General features: G+C 44.5%; 2 protein-coding genes across 3 annotated transcripts in view; both read left to right on the forward strand.

Moving 5' to 3' along the window:
- The window catches only part of LOC120660520, a 42751-nt gene extending 34553 nt beyond the window's left edge, over positions 1 to 8198 (forward strand). Inside the window, exons 2-3 of one of the 2 annotated variants that reach the window (XM_039939121.1) lie at positions 5130 to 6423; positions 6462 to 8198. In XM_039939121.1, the coding sequence (XP_039795055.1) occupies positions 5154 to 6423; positions 6462 to 6478 (1287 nt within the window). In that variant the 5' untranslated portion in view covers positions 5130 to 5153 and the 3' untranslated portion in view covers positions 6479 to 8198. Of the gene's footprint in view, positions 1 to 4881; positions 5033 to 5129 lie in introns of those variants that run through there. The other variant, XM_039939098.1, reaches the window with a different exon arrangement.
- Positions 8199 to 16439: 8241 nt separating this feature from the next.
- On the forward strand, positions 16440 to 23219 carry LOC120659339. Its single transcript, XM_039937440.1, has 5 exons — positions 16440 to 16569; positions 16644 to 16847; positions 16925 to 17518; positions 20926 to 21212; positions 23160 to 23219. Exons 1-5 carry the CDS (start codon positions 16440 to 16442, stop codon positions 23217 to 23219), a joined length of 1275 nt encoding a protein of 424 aa, XP_039793374.1.
- Positions 23220 to 24105: the final 886 nt, after the last annotated feature.

Consider the following 24105-nt stretch of genomic DNA (forward strand, 5'->3'; position numbering starts at 1 on the left):
CTTGGAGAGGCTAGAGATGGCACAGATCAGGCTGGAGGCTGCTCTTGAGACATCAGAAAAGTGGCAAATCACTAATGTCTCCTTGTTGAGTTGGCATAGGAAGCTGAAGTGTGTTGCTCAAGAATGCGATGAAATGCTGCACAAATGCAAGCTTCGAATCCTAGAAGATGAACTGATGGAACAGGAGGTAAGGAGTGCCTCTATTGCTAACCGGTTTGTGCATGCTACCGAGTCATTTGTTTCCTCTGTCCTTAACTGCAATAGTAACAAATTGAGCAGATCCATTACTCAAAGGTTTGAGTGGTATGCTGATGGGGCTAGTGAGTTTCTGAGATTCATATAGTTTGGTGGCACACCAAGGTGTCACATGCCCTTTCACTCCCTTGTCAAGAACCTTTTTGCAGGCAAGGAACTACACCATAAAATATTTCGGGGAATCGAGTATCCTTCATTTCAATTTTCATTGGTGCCTATCATCAGTCCAATGCTTGGAATAGAGGCTATCCTGGTACTTATCCAGAATGATGGTACACCAGAGGGTAATATCTACTTTAGAATAACAGTATAACCTTCAGAGTGTACAGACATAGTTGGGATCGCAATTCGGTGCTTGCAACTGTTTGCCCCTCATCTCAAGTGTACAGTTGAAAATATTAGGAATGAACTTATTCAACTACTTACTCAAGATCTGTCATGGATGCCATCTATTTATTCCTACCAGAAAGAACAGCTCCATTTTCAAATACTTGGGTCTCAATGGCTTCGCCCAAACCCATTATGTTGCAAGCAGCATGTTTGGCATATTAGCAGCCTAGAGATGGCGGGATAATCAGAGTTTTTTCTGGAATCAGTACTTGAAGTGAATTTGCACTGTCATGTCTCGCTGTCTGTGTCAAACAAACAAAAGTCCTTGCTATCTCAAAACGTAATTTCTCTGCAGGATTCTCCATATCTAAAAGCTGGGATTCACTTTGCATCCCACCGCTCTCCGAAAGACATGCTGCCTGCAAATAGAAATTCTGAAGTACTAGCGATAGTCGGTGAGGATCAACATTGCTTGCGTGTAGATGTTACCTTGGAACAACTGGAAGAGATCATGATTCCAAAGGCAATAGATTACTTCTACCAGAACACTGAAGCAACAATTTAAAAAATGATTTGGAAGACTAAACATAGCTCTGCATTTATTGAGGTTGAGAAGGCAAGCATGAGCACACAGAAATGTTTTGGGGGGTCTAGGAAAAGAAAGCTGTTGCAAGGACATGAAGAGCAGCTTATAAGTGAAAGATGTATGATTTCTCACTTGTTTGACTTCTGGCGTGCACATGTGCCCGTTCAACTAATAAGTGCGTTCAAGGACTGTGGCTGCAGAAGAAAAGGAAAGTTAGTAGCACCGCAGCAATACCTGAAATTCTAAATCATGTAACATAGATCAATAAAGGAAGCAATGAAGGAATAGAAGAAAATATTTGAGTTACTAATTCATAATTGAGGACAATCCACCAAAGCATTATAGTATAGGCACTATCAGAATTCAGAGCATGAATATGGTCAAAGTGTTGAAATAGAAATACAGGGGTAATCGGAGCAAAGTTAACAGCATCATGGTTGTAGAGTTACATGTCCAATATTTGTGTCATGTTGGTCATAATTGAGAAGTATGTTGTACATCAGGAGTTCTACTAGTATAACACTCACTCTCTCGAGGATTTTCAATGTGTCTTCTGATATGGTGATGTTTGTCTCCCAAGTCCCAACAGCTGATTATATGCTGGGTATTACTACATGGTTTTTGATGTACCTTAAATGCAAAATTTATTTACTTATTTGCATAGTAGGGGCATGGTATAAAAAAATCTAGGCATGTTCGAACGATGAGCTACTAAAATCGAAGAGGACATTATAATTTTTCATTATTGTCAGTTTCTTCATGGGCTTGTGTAAGGAACATGGCCTCATTAAGCCATTGTTTGTGATTTTGGTGATTGGGTGACAACATAATCAATGGGACTAACATGTTTGTGAGATCATATTTGTAGGATTTTGAGGTCCTATGGATGAAATCAAATATGTCCAATTCACCATAAAGACGCCATATCCAATCCACCGTTGAGGCGAAAAGTCCAAATCAACGTCAAGGTACCATGTCCAAATCACCATCAAGACGCCATGTCCAATCTACCGTAGCATAGTAAAAATCTAGAGATCGCCGCAACAAGTTGGACAAGCGCAGCAGAAGTAGTTGCACCGGTTAAACCGACGCAGAGGCATCGGTCTAACCGATGGGTCTCGGATGAACCGATGCTTGAGCATCGGTGAAATTGGACTTGCTATACTGAGTCAAGTGAGAAAAACTCAGTAGGACCGGTTAAACCGACGAGGCATGAAGAGGCATCGGTGCAATGACCATACTATTGTCCAGAGACGATGTCAAGTGTGCAGAAGCCAAGTCTTCATCACCAGTTGAAGCGATGGTCGACGGAGCAAAGCATCGGTGCAATGATGTCAGCAAAAGGAGATGAAGTTCAACGGCACTGTGACTGGTCTAGTGTGATCAGTTTAACCGATGGCTGCAGATGTCAGCTGCAGGGTTGTTAGAGCAGCCAATGGATAGTTTCAAGGTTGTGAGTGATCAGTTGAACCGACGCCTATCACCAGATGAACCGATGCCTACGCAGAAAAATGGATAACGGCTACAAACGGTTAGTTCGACTTATAGGGCTATATATATGCCTCACCCCGGGTCATTTGAGGTTGCTGGAGTTCCAAGACATCACACCCACACCCACACCCAAGAACACCTCCAAGCCATCCAAGAGATTAGTGATCAGATATTTAGTCCTTAGCACATCCTAGAGAGTGTAAGTTCTAGGTTAGCTCCTTAGTGAGTGTGAGAGCAAGGTTGTGATCCTTGTGAGCTTGTTCTAGAGTGAACCAAAATTGTATCTTGGTGAGCCGACCATCCTTGGAGTCTCGGTGGCTCGCCGGCACATCAACGACCCTCCGGCTTGGTGTGGAGCGGCGTCGACTACTTTGTGCAGAGGACGGAGACCCCTCCTTCGTGGGCAAGCTCCCTTAGTGAAGATCGGGGTCAATGTGACCGTGATTGTGTTCACGAGAGAGACTTGATTGCCGGGAAGCAATACTCCTCGTGAGTGCTTCAACAACGTAGATGTAGGGGCGCCTTTGTGGCAATCCGAACCATGGGATAAATCCTCGCGTCGAGAGTTTGCTTCCTCTCATCCCTCTTTAAGCTTCCACATTTATTTCTTGCAATTTTGTGTGCCTTTACTTTCTAGAGTAATTTCTTGAGAGGATTGGCTATAGGTTGTACAACTCTTTTGGGATGAAGGTTTTACACTAGAAGAATCATAGTTACACATCTAGATAGCTTGTTCTAGTTTAAGTCTTGCACCTTTTGCTTCCACTTTTTTCCACATAATAATTCAATATTGAATATATTAAAATCTATAACACAGTCGAAACTCTCATCCTTCATTTAAGTCACCTTCTTGACTATTCCATCCATTCCAAATTATTGGTCGTTTGACTTTCTTTAATTTCAACTTTGACCACTCGTCTTATTCAAAAATTTGTGCAAAATATCATATCTTTTGTTGTGGTTTGTTTTATCAATACAAGTTCTATAAAAATGACTTAAACTAACTATGTTTGTTCAAATTTTTTGAATAAAATGAGTAGTCAAACTTGATGTCAAAAAAGTCAAATGATCAATAATTTGGAACGAAGAGAGTACATGATTTTCCCTGTAGAGGCCAAATCCACACAACCCCTCATTATGAAACATGTCTAACTTTTACCTCGTCAAAGTCTTGGCCATCACTATCAGTCAATCAAAGGAAGGTTCTTGCAGCTCTAAGATGATCTGACACATCAGTTGTTATTGTCCCATAGTATCGCAAGTTCTCGTTCTTTTTTAACATCCCAAAAATAGTACCTCTCTATCCACAGTTTTCACCCAATTCATCCGAAGGTACGTTCTTACGACCGCAAAGCTAAACTTCGTTCATGATCCAAAATTCATGATTTAAGCTCTTACGCATGGTAGCAAGCAAGGGATGCTCCAAATGCTTGAATTCTAATGGTGGAATCGGTCGGTCCTGCGATTGTCCAAGAGACAGTTAGCCAAATCCTATCTAGTCTTGTTCAAAAATATGATGAGAAAGAGGAATCAAATGCGAATAGAAACTTGGAGAGGCTAGACATGGCTCACATAAGGCTGGAGGCTGCTCTTGAGACATCTGATAAGTGGGAGATCATTGAGGCAGCGGGTGCCTCACTGGCACTCCTAGCTAGCGTCTGTTCCAGAGCAGTGTCCCATTCGTGGCCTCGCTTGCCGGCTCTCGACTTGCCGGCGGGCAGCCTTGCCACCGGACACGGTGACCAGACATGGACACAGGGTAGGAGATGGCCCGCCAGATCGATGTTTCTCTGGATTCAGTTATTAAGTACTATGTGATTAATGTTCTCCATTAGGAATTTATGAAAACGTAGCACATCAGTTGTTCTCAGATTCCATTTTGTATGTTTCCTATAGATGTCTGGTGCCCAGAGATCCAAATTACACGTCATGGAAAAATCTAGTGAGTCAATTTAACATCAGTCATTTTAGAAATTGCCAGTTACCACTACTGTGTAGATGAAATAATTTCAAACAGTATTTCACACCTCCACTTTCTTTCTCTGGCATTGATAGTTACCACACTAACACCTCCATTTTCACATGACTATGACTTGACACGCCGCACCTCTTCGTCTTTTTTCCACATAACGCATGTTGGCCTAATATATTCAAACCTCTCATCATTGACTTGGGGCTGACTTATTAATGACTATAAACGATACCCCGTGGAGAGACCAGAGCCAAACCCCTCACTATTGAAGTCGTCTAACCTGACCATCACGTTCTTCTCTTTAAGTTCTCATCTTCCCTTGCAGTAAGCACTAAGCAGGTTTACTCGCTAGAGTACAAGGGATAGCTGTCTACCTCCTCCATGCCATTCAATTAAAGGTAGGTTCTTTCAGCTGCTAAGTTAAAACTTGCTTGTTGTCTTAAGTTCGTATATCTCATCTCTCATATATTTTTATATGTTATATTTTCTGAACAGGGAAGGAATACTGCTGGAACTCTAATGGCAGAGATAGTCAGTTCTGCAATTGTCCATGAGACAGTTAGCCAAATCCTATCTGGTCTTGTTCAAAAATATGAGGTGAAAGAGGAATCAAATTCGAGCAAAAACTTGGAGAGGCTAGAGATGGCACACATCAAGAAGGAATCTGTGCTCGACGTGACCGACAAATGGCAAATCACCGGTGTGCCACTTCTACGGTGGCGGAGCAAGCTGAAGCGTGCTGCCCAGGAGTGTGGTGATACGTTGCAAAGGTGCAAGCAGCGTGTCATAGAAGAGCAAGAGATCAGGCAGCGGGTGAGTCAGTTATCATATGCCAAGCGGATTGCTTATGCTACCAAGTCATTCATCTCATCTATTACTCGATCTAGTAATGATGAGTCAAGAAGTACTTCTACTTATGTTGTTCAAAGATTTGAGAGGTTTGCAGATGGAGCAAATGAATTCCTTAAGTTTGTTGAGTTCAGTGGAACCCCACGCCAGTACATGTTCTTCGACCATTTCATCAGCAAACTTCTTAGAGGGAAGTCTCTTAGGTACCAAGCATTCCAAGGAAGCACATTTCACTTCTTAGGCATACGACCCATGAGCTCTCCGGATCGTGGTATAGAGGTGACGGTAGGCTTTGTTCGCCATGACTTCAGGGAACTTACAAAGGGTTTCAGGCTAGGATTCATGCTACGTTTCTCTGAAAGTACAGATGTATTTGGTGTTATAATCAAGTGCATGCAGTCAGTCGCACCTCACTTCATGTTTGCAGCTGAAGGTGTCAAGAGACAGCTCATCCAGTTGCCTACCCAGGATTTTTCTTGGGTAACACAATCTCCTTATGGTGAAAGTGCATACTGGTTCAATGTCCACAACACTTTGACTCAAAGGTTTCGTCCAAACCCTCTGTGCTGCAATCAGCATGAGCAGAATTTGAGCGTTTCATCTAGAACCAACAAGACAGCAGCTTCATCGTTGAGACTATTGTCAAGTATATTTCCAGAGGAGGTTATCTCAATGTTTTTGCAGTGCCATGTCTCACTATCTGATGATCATAAATACATTCAAAGTTCTGGTGTTGAACACAAAGGAAGTAGTTCTGTGAATTCAGATATGCCTCCCTTAAAGCTAGCAGTTTTGTTCTTACCACATGACTCCCCAGAGGATATAGAGAATGAAACCGAGAGCTATGCTTTGGAAGTGATTGGTGAAGAGGTGCAGGAAATGGTTCACAAGAATGCATGCCTACAAGATATCGATGAGAAGTTGCTGCCAAAAGCCATAGATTACCTCTATCAAAACAAAGAGTCAAGGATGTATCAAATGTGTCTGAAGTCTAGACATGGCACTGCGAACCTTTGTGTGGAGAAGACAAGAAAGCGTCGAAGTAAAGCCTCCAGATCACGAATTTGGGATAAAAGGGTAATCCAACGGCGAAATCTTTTCAACATAGCAGGATGGAAGGAGGTGGCCAAAGACTTACTTAAGCTTTGGGTTGTGCGTTCATCTGACAAGATGGAAGGCTTGATCTGATTCTGCGCCGGCCATGCATAACTTGATGGGTCAGCAAAGTGAAAAATATAGCTGATCATTTCCACATATGTGTATGTCTAATGTCTGTGACCCTGTGTATGTGCATTGCATCTTGTACTTCAGTACTTGTCCATGTCATGTAAGAGCTCTGTATGGTATATATACTTTCTTCACGATTGTTGTGCTTCCATCATCTACCAAGATCTGTTACTCGAGCAGCTTGCGGAGCTGGAAAAAAAAACAGAAGATGAAGCTTAACAACTTCAATTAGCGCATAGGATTACCATTACGAGTGGAAAGCTCAGGTTAGGCAGCTTAGCACGCCTCAGCAACTTTAATTATTGTCCACACCACTGCACTGTTACTGACCAGCTGACTGCAACTTTTTCCATTGGGAGACTTGGACGATGTCACTGAATTCTTGGTCTCTGCTACTGCCATCTTATTATGTTCTACTCTGGGGACACCTTTGACCAATGACCAACAGTACCATTCAGATTCAATGAAGAAGAGAAGATCAGAAGGCTGGTGAACCAAATTACACGGCATCAAGTAAGAATAAGAACTGTATTTTGTTTAACAAAACTTCCTTTGCCTACCCTTTGCAGGGAATCTATCATGAAAGGACTAAAGAGTGATTTAACCCCTCTTTATTAGTGTGCCTAACTGACTAGGTGCTGCAAGTTGTGTATCGTTCTATCTGCATATTCCAAGCTGCCCAATGCAGGGTAGTGGAATATTTCCAAGATGCATATTTCACTTTTTCTTTCGCAGCCGTCTGCTAGTTATCACACCAATCTCCATTTGAATTTCCATGCAACTTGAACGCACCTGTTCCACTTTTCAACACTCAATGCATGTTTACCAGTTGAGTATTAAACACGTACAAAGTGGTGACTCTCAAAGTCTTCTTGAGATTCAATTAAAAGGTAGGTTCTTACATCGCTAATAAAACTTTTCTTGTGATCTCCGAAGTTGATATCTGTAGTCTCTCCTGTATTATGTATACTTTACATGTTGAATTTCCTGAGCAGGGAAGGGACAGCTAGCACATATGCCTGAATCCTAATGGCGGAGATTGTCAGTTCTGCTGTTGTCCATGAGACAGTTAGCCAAGTTCTATCTGGTCTGGTTCAGAAATATGAGGAGAAAGATGAATCAAATGCGAGCAGAAGAAGGATTCAGTAGTGATGACAGACACTGATAAACCCAGCATGTCAGTAGAGTTCAACAAATGCAGTTACAGGTCCTAGGACTGATCGGGGAATGGAAAGCCAATGTGCAGTATGCTCTAAGTTAGGAATTTATGCTTGTGTAACACATAGCTCTTGATAGGGTTGTTAATGTGTGTTTGATTTGTAACACGTCATTCTTGGTGTTTGATATGCTGGGTATTACTACATGGTCTTGCTTCGCCATAAATGTAAATTGAGTTGGGGTTTGTGATAAAAACTTCTATAAATATTATGTACCATTAGCGACTAAAGAGGATATCAGAATGTCTCATGTTTATTTTCAGTTACTTCAGGGACTTGTCTCTGGTCGACAATTACATCGGTGGCTTTCTGTCTTCAGGAAGATCATATGCAAGTTTCTGCACCCACATGATTCAGAAAGTTCTCCGGTTTTGTATCTCAGTGACATCAAAATACAACTGATTCCGGTGCCACATTTCACAGAGTAGCCTCTCGAAATCACCAAGTTCGCTTGCTGCAAGAAAAAAAAACAGAGGAACAATAGGGTATTCTTTTTCTGCATTTCGTGAGGGAAATATTCAGAGTGACATCATATCTGAAGGATCCATGTCTAATTGAGCAGCTTTGTTAATTTTACTTCGAATATTCCATTTAGCAGATCTACTATTACAAATTGCACAGTCTGACAGATGAAGCCATCAAGGCGTGTGCCAACTGAAATTATTTCAGCTTGATGTTACTTTTGTTGCCTACCATACCATGCAGTCTGTAGATTCGTTCAGTTTGTACCAATGCGCGCGCACACAATTATCCATCTGATGACGGAAGGAAGCAAGAAGGCTCCATGCCCCCAGCCTCACCCTCCTTCCAAGCAGCCTGACACCTGAACGCAGCCACCACGCTACGTTCGGCTGCCTACTTCTACCTCCACCACGGCGCTGCATCCGTCGTGGACGCGGCCGCTCCCCGCTTGCGGCACATTACTCCGAGCACACACCATGGCCACTGGCTGGAGTACACCTGCAGGTGCGGCGCGCCGGGCGCACGTCGCACGGCAGAGCAGGCGAGCGGCACGGCGCGCGCGCAACGGAGTAGGCAGAGGCTGTGGCGCTTGGTGCCGACACAAGCGGCAGCGGATGCCTCGCCGGCGCTCTCAGCTTCTGTTCTTTAGTGGTGTCCTCGTCGTGCCCTCGCTTGCCGGCTCTCCGCTCGCCGGCGGGCGGCCTTGCCGCTGAACACGGCCACCAGGGGGCGGACGGCGCCATCCCAATTACCGTCCGGGGTGGACGGTATTTCATTTACCGTCCACCCCGTGGGCAGGCGAGGACCGTCCGATCCTGAGCGGACGGTCATTATACACCCGATTCAGACTTCACTGGAGCCAACAGGCAACAGGGCTCTTCCCGCGCCGGTGCCCCCTCGTCGAGTGGTCATCCTGTGGCTCTGCCTCGCCGGCCTCCGGCAAGCTCTCCCGAGCCTCGTGTGCACATTCGTTATTTGTATGGCTGATTGGATGCATCGTGTTCTTCTCGTCGCCGCCCAACCTAAAACTCCGGCGGCAGTTCGGCGCTACCCCCACCGTCGCCGCGCTCTGCATGGCACCGCACCTCATCACATCACGGACACAGCCGGCAATGGCCCAGGTCGCCGCCTCCCCTCCTGCCAAACAACCTGACACCAGCAGGCAGCCACCGTCCATGGCCTGCCAGCCGCCCGGCGCCAGTCAAACATCACCGCGCAGCCAATTTCTCCCACGGCCGCCGCGCCACGTCTGGCACGGACGTCTGCGCGTTCCGGCATGTGGCTGTGCTTCCCGACGGCCATGGAGGAGCACTCGGAGCACGCGCGGCATAGTGCGGCACTCCGAGCACGCGCACCCTGCGAAAGTACGCCATGGCGGCCGGGCTGCCACCGCCCACCGGCGGGCGCGCAATGGGGTAGAGAGAGGCTGCCTTGCTTGCTGCCGATGCAGGATACGGCGGGTCGCACGCCGTCACTCTTAGCGTTCACCCCAGAGCAGTGTCCTTCCTGGCCTCGCCGGCGGGTGGCTTTGTCGCCGGACGACCTGGGGGTGGACGGTATTCAGCTGAGACCCGTCCAATCCACATCCGACGGCTAGGATATACTCGAGTCGGATTGCAAGGAAGCGAACGGGGCTCTTCCCCCTCCCCCTCGTCGAGGCCGAGATCCCGCGGCGCAGCCCCGCCGAACTCCGGCGAGCCCCCAAGCCTTGCTGATCAGTTGATTGCGAACATGTGTCATTCAGACTTTCAGAACGTTTGCGGCCACCAATGTTGGAGTGCCAAACAGCGATCACTGTTAAAGATCACATAACGTCGGATGGAGCTCAACTGGTTGGTGGACTGTTTGCAGAAGCTGAACCCAGTTAGATATTCCAACGTCGAGCTAGATCTCCTGAGGGTAAGCAGCAGTATATTCTTTTTCTGCATTTCCTGAGGGAAATATTCAGAGTAACATTTACATCACACCTGCCTGAATGATCCACTACTACAAAAACGTTGATTTGTCCCGGTTGGGAAACCGCTGTTGTCCCGGTTTCCCAACCGGGAACGCCTGTCCGGGACAAAAGGGGGTGCCCTTTTATCCCGGGTGTGGCAACCGGGACAAAAGAGGACCTTTTGTCCCGGTTGGTAACACCAACCGGGACAAAAGGTGCAGCCAGCGCCCACGTGGCTGGCGCACCCTTTTGTCCCGGTTGGTGTTACCAACCGGGACAAAAGGTCTCTTTTTTTTTCATGTTTTTCTTTTCTCAATTCTTTTTCTATTTCAATTATACTTTTGCATTTCAATTAAACTTATGTATTGGAATTCAGTGTGTATGATCTCCACTAATATATACATATATATATAGTTACTTATATAATATTTGTCCTAGATAGTTTTCATATATAAATTAATTCACTTATATATATATGTATACATATATCTATACATGTGAATTCCTTTACATATGAAAATGTCTAGGACCAATATTATATAAATATATATATATATATACACATATATATTATTGGAGTGCTTATATATATAATACATACATACTCCATCATATTTGCATAGGTATATTCGTTCTTAATTACATAGTAGAATTCGCCATTTGGAAATTTAATACATACATACATACTCATAAATAGAAATTTAATACCTATGAGTCACATATATATTTACATAGTTATATTCGTTCTTAATTACATATATACGCGTATATTGTCATATTTGCTGTGATTGTCAATATTAGATATTCCATCATAGTAGAATTCGCCTTTTGGGTCGAGGATTTTCTCAACAATAAATCCGGAGAATTGTTCTTGAATCGCCATAACCTTTTCCTCCGGTATGAGTTTATCGCGCATCTCCCCGACCTATGGAAAAAGGGGATAATTAATTTCGACTAATTAAAATACGAGTTCAAATATTAACAAGTTTTTTTACTTACTTCCTCCTCCCAATCTGTCCAGCCCTTTGGAGGACCTACCAGACCATGGATGTTCTCGCATACATAGTATGCGCACAATACAGTGCCTGGTTTCTGCCTCATACACTTTAAGAGAGAAGAAATTATCAGGTATTTACATGAATATATAATAAAACTAATGAATCGTGCAACGAATCATCCAAGTGCGTACCGGAAAATCTGTCTTGATCTTCAATTCCTTGTCAAATTTGCCTGGATGATTTTTAGCGAATTCTTTCCAAACCCTGTGCATGATTAGAACAATTATAGTCAAGTAACAAATTAAGTGATTCAAATTATCGGTCATGGACGGAGTAGTGGTAGAATTACTTTTTCATCATGTTAAGAAGATTTTCGTATTGTTCTGGAGGTCTCCTCAATGAGTCCATAACCACGAGTAGGCTCTTCTCGGGAATTATGACAATTAGGACAAAGTGTTCACTGCAAGATTATACGGAGGCAGTTCTTGGTAGTTAAGGTTTAAACAATTCGATTATAGAATAGAAAGAGTTAGACGGAAGGAATCACTCACGCAAAGTTGTAAGGAAACAATATCATTTGCTTGTTGTGATGAACGCTTATGTACTTGAACAAGTTTTGGAATATGTCATCGGGATTGTCCCGTAGAAGCCTCCAATTACAAGTAATTGGGTCGATGAAGCCGAGGTGAGAGTATCCCTTTCTTCTGCAAGTATGTATCTCCATTCTACATGATACCGAATAAATCAAGAGATCAGTATGTTGAGATCATGCAAAACAATACGTAAGGAGAGTAAAATACTTACAGAACCCACAAGCCGACCATAGAGATGTCGAGGGCCTCCTGATGGAATAGTTGGTAAATTTCTTCCCAGTTTATCCATATAATGGCCTCCCCCCGTAAGAAATCGTCATCTTTAATCTTTGCGCCCTGCATGAAGATGCAATCGGCCATCGCACGCATGTAGTGCTGGTGCAGCTTATACATTTGCGTTGGAAGCACAGACACTACTTCGGGGGGCCCTGCATGAAGGATGTCACCAATCGGCTAGTCGCAGCACCAACATTTACGATTAATAGGCACAACACTTGGCACAGGCAGCATGCTCGTTCATATGCTCTCAGTACAACAACGGCATGCTGACTGCGTCAAATGCTGTCTTCTTATCAATCGGAAGTGCTGGTGATGCGACCAACCGATTTGCGACGTCCTTATAGCGCATCGTGTATCCCTGAAAGGTAGTGCCATCACCGTTGGATGGAGATTAACGACGTATACTTGTTTCGAAATAAAGATTTTTTAGCTTCTAGATGGTTTCAATGTGAGCCTGATTAAATACATCACTAGAGTGTCAAAATAATCCATTCATAATACAAAAAATTCTATAATATACTCATTTCATTAATTCATTCACGAATAAAAAAATCAACTATCCACAATATGGTCATATATACAAGTACATCACATGAAGTATCTACACTCATTCTAAAAATTTCTACTATCCATATACTCATCTAAATCTAAAAGAAAATTACGCCTACATATGCAATCTAGCTAGCTAAATGTCCAAGAAATGAGCTAGCTACACATTTTCTCTATTTCTAAAGTATGAAATGAGCTATACAAGCCAAGGAAGAAGAGAAAAACAAGCCCCAAACCTTTAGAGCAGATGGATGGACGGGGAATCAAAGATCTTCACAAATGTGGTGAAGAAATGAGCAAGAACTCCTCTATCCCGAGCCAAGAACAGAGAAAACAAGTGAGCTGAATGGCTCGGGCGGGGGGAGAGGGAAGGGGATAAGGGGCGCAAGGCCTTTTGTCCCGGTTGGAAGCACGAACCGGGACAAAAGGGGGGACTTTTGTCCCGGTTGGTGTCTCCAACTGGGACAAAAGGCCCCCGTCCCCCCCGCTGGCCCGGCTAGCCGTTGGACCCGGGACAAAAGCCACCTATTGTCCCGGGCCCAAAGGCTGTCGGGACAAATGGCCAGGAACAAAGGCCTGTTTTGTAGTAGTGATCCATGCTTAATTGAACAGCTTTTGATTTTTTTTCTTGCTTTGAAAACTTGGTTTAATTAGCAGATTTACTATTACGATTGCACAATCTGACAGATCAGGGCGTGTGCCATCTGAAATTTGTTACCTGCCACGCCATCTCTAAATTTGTTCAGCTTCTACGAATGCAAAAGAGAGGCAAACAATTTGATCTTATGACAGGGTATCAACCAGATAGTTTCCGTAATTTGGTAATTGATTGATACCCTGTTTTTTGGCCTACACTTCGCCCAGAAGCAGAGCAGAGCAAGGAACCGCCATGCCGCCCGACCCGGAAGCTCCACCGTCGCCGCGCTCTACATCGCGTCGCACCTCGTCACGATCGACACGGACACGGCCGGCGATGTCCCAGCTCAGTAGCTCACCGCATCCCCTCCCTCCAACTAGCAACCTAACACCAGCGGGCACAACCACCGTCCACGGCCTGCCTGACGCCAGTCGAACGCCGCCACGCCGCCGACTTCTCCCTCGGCCACCGCGCTCCGTCCGACGTGGACGCCGCCACGTTCTCGCACGCGGCGCGCTACCCGGAGCACTCGGGCCGAGCGACGGGACGCCATGGCGGCCGGCCGGACACCTGCGTGCAAGCGCGCCTGGCGCACCGCGAAGCGGCACGGCGCGCACGCAAGGGGGGCAGACAGAGGCTGCCGTGCTTGGTGCCGACGCAGGCGATGCCCGGGTGGCACGCCGGCTCTATGCCAGAGCATTGTCCTCTTTCAGACCTCGCTCGCGGGCTCTCGGCTCGCCGGCGAGCGGCCTTGCCGCCGCACGCTGGAACCAGGGGGTGGACAGTATTTCGTTTACCGTCCACCCCATGGGCAGCCGAGGGCCGTCCGATGCGCATCCCGGCCCGATACGGACGGTATTTAAATTTAAATAAAAAAAACAGGCGGCCCATTAAGGCCCAACGGCCCGTAACCGACACATAAGGCGCCACACCCCCCAGAAGCTTCAGACCGGCGCCCCCCACCCCATTTCCGCCTCCCTCTCCCTCCAGGCGCTGCCAGGAAGCCCGACCGGCGGTCACCGCCGGCCAACCGCTTGGGTAGCGCGGCTAGCCGGCCGGTAGAACCGTTTAGCCGGCCCCGGCCTGGATCTAACCGGCCGCGCTGGTTAACTGGCCGGGCGCAGCGGTAAGCCGGCCGAGATCGGCGGTAAGCCGGCCTGGGAGGTCGGTAAGCCGTTTGATTTTTTTTCCTTTGAGTTGATTTACAAGTATTAGATGATTTGTTTTAGGATTTAGATGTATGACATAGGTGTAGTTAGGATTTAGGTAAGATTTAAGTGTATAACGTAAGGATTTAGGTTGATTTGATTTAGGTTTATTTAGGATTTAGGTAGAATTGAATATTAAGGTGCATATATGTTTTTAGGATTTAGGTTGATTTAGGATTTATGTGATTGATATGTCTTTGTTGTCAATTTATGCAGATAGACAATGTCAGGTAGAGATAAAGATGTTATATGGGAACATGGTGAAAATTTTTATCCCGGATGGCGGTGCAAGTATTGTAATACGCAGAAAGCAGGAGGTGGTGCGACTAGATTGAAACAACATTTGGCTCACCGCGGGGCGGAGGTGGTCCATTGCAGGAATGTGCCACCAGATGTGCGGGAGTATTTTCAGCGCGACATTGAGAAGGCTAGGAAGGCAACTGCTGAACGGGCTCGAGAGAGGTTGAGACGGGAGAAGGCTGCAGCGGAGGGAAACTATCCCGGTGAAGAAGAAGATGAGGAGACTCAGCTGCAGTGTGCCTTGGACCAATCGAGAGCGGAAGCAGTGTACCGACGGGGGTGGAACAGAGAGGAGGTGTATATGAGCATGGAGGGGATAGTGGTTCGACGAGGGGGAATCCTTTGCAGAGGATGTTGCGTAGGGCAACTTCGCAGAGGGAGAGTCCTGCGGTGGAGGACTATAACGTGGCATCCGGTGGGAGAAGAGGAATGACCCAACAAAGAATTGATACAGGCTCCTGGACGCAGAAGGGTAGGAATGCAAAGGAAGCTATTGGTAAAGCTTGGTCAAAGTTTTTCCATTTTGCGGGAGTACCTGGAAGACAGGCTGACAATCCTTACTTTGTCAGCGCGGTCAGGGAGACACAGAGATGGGGTATGTTTTCTTTCATTCGTATGACACCTATGAGCTTACATTTCTGTATCTCATGATTTTCATATGTTTGCAGGTGAAGGTATCGCATCACCAACTGGACGGGATATTGATGGCAAGTACCTTGATCAGAACGAGCAAGACTTGAAGACGAGGTACGTAAAGTTTTGGAAAGACTGGCCCTTATTTGGCGTCACGTTGATGTGTGATTCATGGACTGGGCCGACGAGGATGAGTGTCATCAACTTTTTGATATACTGCAATGGAGTCATGTGGTTCCACAAGTCTATTGATGCGAGTGGAAGAACTCAAGATAGCACATATTTGCTTAGGGTAGGCCCTAAACATGTCCCATTCACTTTGAGTATATTTTGAAACTTACTAAAGATTCTACCTATTTTGACAGGAGATTCGAAAGGTGGTGGACGAGATTGGACCGGAGAATGTCGTGCATATAGTCACCGATAATGGCTCGAATTACAAGAAAGCTTGCAAGGCACTAGGAGAGGTGTATGAACACATTCTTTGGACACCTTGTCTAGCACACACCATCAATTTGATGTTGAAGGATATAGCTCGAAGGCCCGAACATTCTGGTACGATCAAGCAATGCAAGCGAATTTCTAATTGGTTACACAATCATGGTCAGTTGAATACAATGATGAGGAACGCAATCGGTGGTGAGTTGGTCAAGTGGAATGCCACTCGATTTGGAACCAATTACATGTTCTTAGAGAGCATCTATCGGAAACGTGATCGTTTCATGCAGTGGATGGCATCTACTGAGTTTTTACAAAGCAAATGGGCAGATACCGAAGATGGTCGATTTACTCATTCCAGGTTTTCAAATTTGGAGTGGTGGGAAGGATTGAAATATGTCATCGACACAGTTCAAGCAATATACAAGTTCCTTCGCTTCGCTGATAAGGACAAGCGGCCCAACATGTGCGAAGTCGTGATGGCGTACCAGAATACGAGACAGGAGCTGCAGTCTTTCTTTGGAAATAATGTTTCCACTCGGGACGAGTATCTTAAGGTTTTGGACGATAGGATGCGTGACCTTTTCATAGGCACGTATGTGGGTCCAGGTAAGACTATACGAGTCATCTATTTTGGAACTCTATGAAACTTATGCTTATTTGAAGTGATTTATATTTTGCAGCTGCTGTCCTAAATCCGAGGTATTCATACACGATGGAACCAACTCAAGAAATGTTCCGTGGACTCAAGGATACATTTGAGCACATGACGGATGTCCAGAGCGCCGTGCAGGCATTGCAGGAGCTTGAGGTGTTTCGGCAGAAGGTTGGCGAGTTTGGCAGTGAAATGGCAATGAGAATGGCGATGGATCCAAAGACATCCCCATGTAAGAGTTAGTCCGTAAGATATTGTTGTTTTCTCTATATTTGAATATATTGCTTACATACTTGGTTGCACATACAGCGTCCTGGTGGATGATGTTCGGATCAAGCACTCCAAAGCTGCAGTACCTTGCCATGCGGCTTGTTTCACAATGTTGTTCGTCCAGTGGATGCGAGCGCAACTGGAGTACTTTTGCCTTGCTGCATACAAAAGTTCGCAATCGATTGTTGCACAAGAAACTTAACAAGCTGGTCTATGTCAACTACAACCTTCGTCTGCGACTAGAGGAGGTCTCCGGCCCACCGATACGTGAAGAAGGTGATTTTATCGACCAGCTGGCCCATCTTTCATTTTATGATGAGAATAATCCGGTGCGGGAATGGATGGAATATGGTCGATCTAACCGCGCTCCAGTTCTGGACGAGGATGATGATGACGGAGACGTCCCTCTCCCGTCTCATATTGTCAGGGATCAAATAAACCTCTCAGATCTACGTGACACTATGGGGGATGCTTGCATCAGCGATTGGGCACGTAGACATGTGGGTGACACTCACCTAGGGAAGAGGAAATTCCAGAGGGGCCATACGAAGGGTGACTCGAAGCGTCAAAAACAAAAAGGAAAAGCAACAGCAAAATCAGTGAACAGCGACACGTCCACTGATGATGGCGATGGTGAGCGTAATCCATCGTATCAAGAGACTGGGGATAGCAGCTTCGCTGGTGATGGTGACGGTAGTGACGGTGCTGATGCTGGTGGTGGTGGTGGTGGTGGTGGTGGTGGTGGTGGTAGTGGTAGTATTCCCATTCGTTTCACAAGTATACATTGCACCTATATATGCACACCTGTTTCTGATTATGAGTACTAATTATTATATATGGTTAATTGCAGGGGAGACTCAGTTCACACATGCTACTCAGGACCCCGATCATGGAGCACCGGAATCGTTGAGGAGAACGGTTGGACCGACGGACAACGATACTCCACAGTACTCTTCTTCCTCCTATAGCGATTCCAGGCACTCTTTTCACTATCCCATACCTGACATCAGCATACAGCCACAGACAAGATGGGTGTACGAATGGGAAGACCCCCATTTTTACACTATGTTAGTTCAGGAATGGGAGACAACATCGGTGTGGACAGGGCAATCTTGGCAAGACTACAAGGCTGAACTGCTTAGAGTGCGAGGTTTGAATGTGATGTCCATCGCCGAATACCAAATGGCATCCAGAATGGGGGTCTTCCCATTCTTACGTTGAACTATTATTAATGTGTATCAGTGACTACTGTATTTGTATGCACGATTATGACTATGGTATTTGTATGCACGCGTATTAATATTGTATATCTCTGCATAATTATAAATTGTTACTTTGGTGTGGTATTTTACATTAATATGTGCATAGTTCATACCAAAATTTCCTTTTATTTCACACCACGGAACCAATTTAAAATTATCGGTTTATTTTGTTCAAAGGCCGGTAACCGGTGAAACCGGTCCAGTTTTACCAACAAACCGGCCGGCTAACCGGTCCTAGCCGTTACAATGTGAGCGTTTGAATTTAATTTTGAATTTGGCCGGTAAGAACCGGTAACCGGTCCGGTTAACCGGAACCGGTGGCCGGCGGTTCGGTGGAAACGGTCGGATAAAAAAACCTTGGGTATACCGGTCAGACCGGTTGTCGCTGGGCAGGCTGGCGGCGAACCAACGAACGTCAACCGGGAAGGACCTGTCGGGGCAGGCGCACGCAAGGTTGTTCTAGGGTCGGCAGACCACCTAGAACGCCCTCAATCAATGTAAAGACGAAGGAGGAACAACATATAGTAGATGGGGAAAAGCTAGGGCAAAGAAAAAGTAAAAACATAAAAGTTTTTGTATTTGATCGATTGGATACCCTAATCGGTCGTGACCTTTTATATTTATAGGGTGGGGTGGACTTATCCCGCAAGAAATCCTATTACAAGATTTAAATCTATTAACAATCTTAGTTGTACTCGGATTCCACTTGGATCGGTTAGGCCCACCGGTCAGACCGGTCGGCCCTGCCGGACCAGCTACAGTATCTCAGACCGGTCAGACCGGTTGGTCTAGACTACTGCCAATTTTGGTCGTCAACACATGAGCTATTATTATCTGTATCTGACTATATTGGAAACTTTCATAAAGAAAGCTGAAGTTATTGAATTTATCTGAATATATGTTCCAGACCAAGAACATGTACGGCTTCTATACCAGAAGCTCAAAGTGAATCTATTAAAATTCTCTCCGCCTTTTTTTGTATTGGGTGTGGTTTTCCTATTAGTGGATTTCCCTGTCGACCAAGCGTTGACGATTTGACATGCCTCGAGTGTCAGACAAGATGAGCTCTGATGATGCATAGACATAGACAAGGAGAGATATTCAGAGCTTTATTTTATTTCACTCTCCGGTCTTCATCAGGTATCCAACCACTCTTCATGTAATTCCCCACGAAAATATTGACTACGTAACATAATGTCCCTTGGGTAACTTAATGCATTCAGATTTTGCAGGTTCCTAATAGAGATTTTTTCAAAGATAATTGGTCCTGAACAGACGCATTGAGACTTATTGCACATCATTTATTCAGACATTGAGAACGTTTACAAGTACTAATGTTGGAGTAGAAAATGTTCTAACCAGTTGATTGTTCATTGTCAAAGGCCACAGAACAATCAATGGTTGGACTGTTTGCAGACTCTGAACTCGGCTAGCCATTTACAATGCCATTTTTGTGGACTCCACCATTTCATCAACCAATGCACGCACTTCTCTGAAGTTCATCTGAGGCGACATCAAAATGCGGTTGTTTCCAGTGCTACATTTTGTGGAGTAGCCTCTCAAAATCCCCTAGTTCATTCATTTGCTGTAAGATAAAAATATGGCATAGAAAGAAAAAGGTGTGGCATGCAATAGGGGCAATTTTTTTTCTTTCTGAATTTGCTGAGGCAAATATTCAGAGTTACATCACATCTGAATAATATATATCTGATGAGAAGCTTTTATATTTCTTCACATCTGAATTCAGTTATTACTGAAGTACTCCCTCCATTTCAAATCGTAGGTCATTTGACTTTTTTGACCCAAATTTGACCACTTATCTTATTCAAAAATTTATGCAAAATATCACTTCTTTTGTTGTGGGTTGATTTATCAATACAAGATCTTCAAGAATGATTTAAAATTGGCAATGTTTGCATACATTTTTTGAATAAGACGAGTGGTCAAACTTAGGGTTAAAAGTCAAACGAACTACAATTTGGAATAGAGGTAGTACGTACTATAATGTTCTCCATTAGAAAAATGTAGCACATCACTTGTTCTCTGATTCCATTTTGTGCGTTTTCTATGTTTGGTGCCCGTCGAACCAAATTACACGACATGGAAAAATCTAGTGAGTCAATTTGACATCAGTCATACTAATAAATTGACCATGACTTGTATATTGGCTTCATTCTATTAGAAATTGCCAGTGATAAGCATTCAAGACTAATCCAAGTTCCTTGTCCACTACTGCATAGATGAAATATTTTCAAACTTTTCTTCAAAAAAAATATTTTCAAACTGTGTGTTTCATACCACCGCTTTCCTTTTTTCCCTTTCATTGATAGTTAATTACCACACTAACACCTCCATTTTCACATGACTTAACTCACCTCTTCGTCTTTTTTCCACATAATGCATGTTGGCGTTGTTGGACTAATGTATTCAAACCTGTAATGAAGTGGAAACTCTCATCATTGACTTAAGGCGGACTTAATGACTATAAAGGATACCCCTTGGAGAGACCAAAGCCAAACCCCTCACTATTGAAGCCATCTAATGTGGCCATCACTTTAATTTTTTCTCTTGAAGTTCTCATCTTCCCTTGCAGTAAGCAAGTTTACTCTCTAGAATAGCTGTCTACCTCCTCCATGTCATTCAAGTAAAGGTAGGCTCTTGCAGCTGCTAAGCTAAAACTTGCTTGTTATCTTAAGTTCATACATCTCATCTCTCATATATTTTTATATGTTATATTTTCTGAACAGGGAAGGAACGCTGCTTGAACTCTAATGGCAGAGATTGTCACTTCTGCTGTTGTCCAAGAGACAGTTAGCCAAGTTCTATCTGGTCTTGTTCAAAAATATGAGGAGAAAGAGGAATCAAATGTGGTCAGAAACTTGGAGAGGCTAGAGATGGCACACATCAAGCTTGAGGCTGCTCTTGAGACATCGGAAAAGTGGCAAATCAATGATGCCTCCTTGTTGCGTTGGCGTAGGAAGCTGAAGCGTGCTGCTCAAGAATGTGATGAAACGCTGCACAAATGCAAGCTTAGAATCCAAGAAGATGAACGGATGGAACAGGAGGTAAGGAATTCCTCCATTGCTAAACGGATTGTGCATGCTACCAAGTCGTTTGTTTCCTCTGTCCTTAGCAGCAATAGTAACGAGTTGAGCAGTTCCATTACTCAAAGGTTTGAGTGGTATGCTGATGGTGCTAGTGAGTTTCTGAGATTCATAAAGTTTGGTGGCACACCACAGTGTCACATGCCCTTTCACTCCCTTGTCAAGAACCTTTTTGCAGGAAAGGAACTACACCATAAAATCGTTCGAGGAATTGAGTATCCTTCATTTCAATTTTCATTGGTGCCTTTCATCACTGAAATGTTTGGAATGGAGGTTGTCCTGACACTTATCCAGAATGATGGTACACCAGAAGGTAATATCTACTTTAGAATAACAGTACAACTTTCAGAATGTACAGACATAGTTGGGATCGCAATTCGGTACTTGCAGTTGTTTGCCCCTCATCTCAAGTGTACAGTTGAAAATATTAGGAACGAACTTATTCAACTACTTACTCAAGATCTGTCATGGATGCCATCTGTTTATTCCTACCCGAAAGAGCGGCTTCATTTTAAAATGCTTGGGTCTCAATGGCTTCGCCCAAACCAATTATGTTGCAAGGAGCATGTTCGGCATGAGGTTATTAGCAGCCTACAGATGGTAGGACTATCAGAGTTATTTCTGGAACCAGTACTTGATGTGAATTTGCTCTGTCATGTCTCATTGTCAGTGCCCAACAAACAAAAGACCATGCTATCTGAAAACATAATTTCTCTGCAAGATTCTCCATACCTAAAAGCCGGGATTCAGTTTGCACCCCACCGCTCTCCGAAAGACATGCTGCCTGCAAATAGAAGTTCTGAAGTAGTGGTGATAGTCGGCGAGGATCAACATTGCTTGCATGTAGATGTTACCTTGGAACAACTAGAAGAGATCATGATTGCAAAGGCAATTGATTACTTCTACCAGAATACTGAAGCAACAGTTTACAAAATGATTTGGAAGACTAAACATAGCTCTGCACTTATTCAGGTTGAGAAGGCAAGCATGAGCACAAAGAAATGTTTTGGGGGGCCAAGGAAAAGAAAGCTGTTGCATGGACTGGAAAAGGAGCTTATAAGTGAAAAATGTATGATCTCTCACTTCTTCGACTTATGGCGTGCACATGTGCCCATTCAACTAATAAGTGCATTGAAGGACTGGCTGCAGAAGAAAAGGAAAGTTAGTAGCACCGCAGCAATACCTGAAATTCTAAATCATGTAACATAGATTTGGAGTTACTGTTTCATAATTGAGGACAATACACCAAAGCATCATAGTATGTTTCAAAATAAGTGTTGAAATACAGGGGTAATCGGAGCAAAGTTAACAGCATCATGGTTGTAGAGTTACATGTCCAATTCTTTTTTCTCAAACACATGTCCAATATTTGTGTAATGTTGGTCATAAATAAGAAGTATGTTGTACATTAGGAATGCTAGTGTGACGCCCACTCTTTGGAGGATTTTCAATGTGTGCTTGATATGTTGATATTTGTCTCCCAATAGCTGATTATATGAATGGGTACTACTACATGATTTTCAATATACTTCAAATGCAAAATGTATTTACTTGTTTGCAGAAGTCTAGGCATGGGATAAACATTCTATCCATGTTCGAACGATGAGCTACTAAAATCGAAGAGGGCATTATAAAATTTCATTATTGTCAGTTTCTTCATGGGCTTGTCTTTGCTCAATAATTTCATTGGCGGAGATCATATGAATTCAGAAATTAAGAAGATCATATGAAAGATTTTAATTTTGAAGGGTCGTGATTGTGTTCGTGATTGTGCAGTCCCTCAGTGATTAGTCCTGAATCGATGCATTGAGACTTACTGCACATCATTTATTCAGACATTCAGAACGTTTATATGTACTAATGTAGGAGTGGGAAATGTTCTAACTGGTTTATTGTTCACTGTTAAAGGCCACAGAACACGACTGTTTGATCGTTGATGGACTGTTTGCAGACTCTGAATTCGGCTAGGCATTTGTAATGCCATTTTTGTGGACACCACCACTTCATCAACCAAAGCAGTTCTCTGAAGTTGATATCGAGGTGACATAAAAATGCGGTCGATTCCAGTGTTACATTTCGTAGAGTTGCCTCTCAAAATCGCCTAGTTCATTCATTTGTTGTAGGACAAAAACAGGGCACAGAAAGAAAAGGTGTGGTATACAGTAGGGGATCCTTTTTTTTCCTGAATTTCCTGAGGGAAATATTCAGAGTTTTGATAATCTATGTCTGATTGAGAAGCTTTGATAATTTCTGTGCTTCAAAATTTTGATAGCAGATTTTTACTATTATCCTCGCACAATCTCACAGACAGAGGCGTGTCCATGTAAACTGAAATAGCATGATTTTACATCTGTGTTCTGTTAACTGAGGTTTTTTTTTGTTGAAAACAATCTGTTAACTGAGGTTTGGTACACATGAATGGCAATGTCTCCCTTGACCCTGAACCCGAAGCAGAGGAGAGCAAGAAAGCACCATGCCGCCCAACCTCAAGCTCTGGAGTGAGTCGCATCTCATTGTCATGGCAGTAAGGATACGCACCGCTTCCCCTTCTTCCAGGAAACAATGACACCAGCTACCAGAGCAGCCACCGCACCTCGGTCTTCCCCCTCCACCACAGCGTCACATCCGACGTGGACGCGGCCGCACCGTGCAGCGGAACGCCGTGGCGGCCGGCCACCGGCAGGGTGCGTGGCGCCTGGCACTTGGCGCACCGCGGATCGGAGCGACACGACGCGTGCGCAATGCGGCAGGCAAAGGTGAGCAACGCAGGCGTCGGCGGCCGGCGGCCGGCGGCCGGCAGGTGCCTTGCCGGCGCGCTCAGCTTCCGTTGTCGGCCCGATCAGAGTGGAATCAG

The sequence above is a fragment of the Panicum virgatum genome, chromosome 2K (assembly GCF_016808335.1).
Source record: "Panicum virgatum strain AP13 chromosome 2K, P.virgatum_v5, whole genome shotgun sequence".
Classification (NCBI taxonomy): domain Eukaryota; kingdom Viridiplantae; phylum Streptophyta; class Magnoliopsida; order Poales; family Poaceae; genus Panicum; species Panicum virgatum.

Bases quoted from the DNA above. Each gene is read 5' to 3' on its own strand.
- LOC120659339 (XM_039937440.1), top strand. From the start codon at position 16,440: ATGGCGTACCAGAATACGAGACAGGAGCTGCAGTCTTTCTTTGGAAAT. The intron at 16,848-16,924 runs GTAAGAGTTAGT...TTGCACATACAG, and splicing joins GGATCCAAAGACATCCCCAT to CGTCCTGGTGGATGATGTTC. The intron at 21,213-23,159 runs GTAAGGAATTCC...TCACTGTTAAAG, and splicing joins ATGAACGGATGGAACAGGAG to GCCACAGAACACGACTGTTT.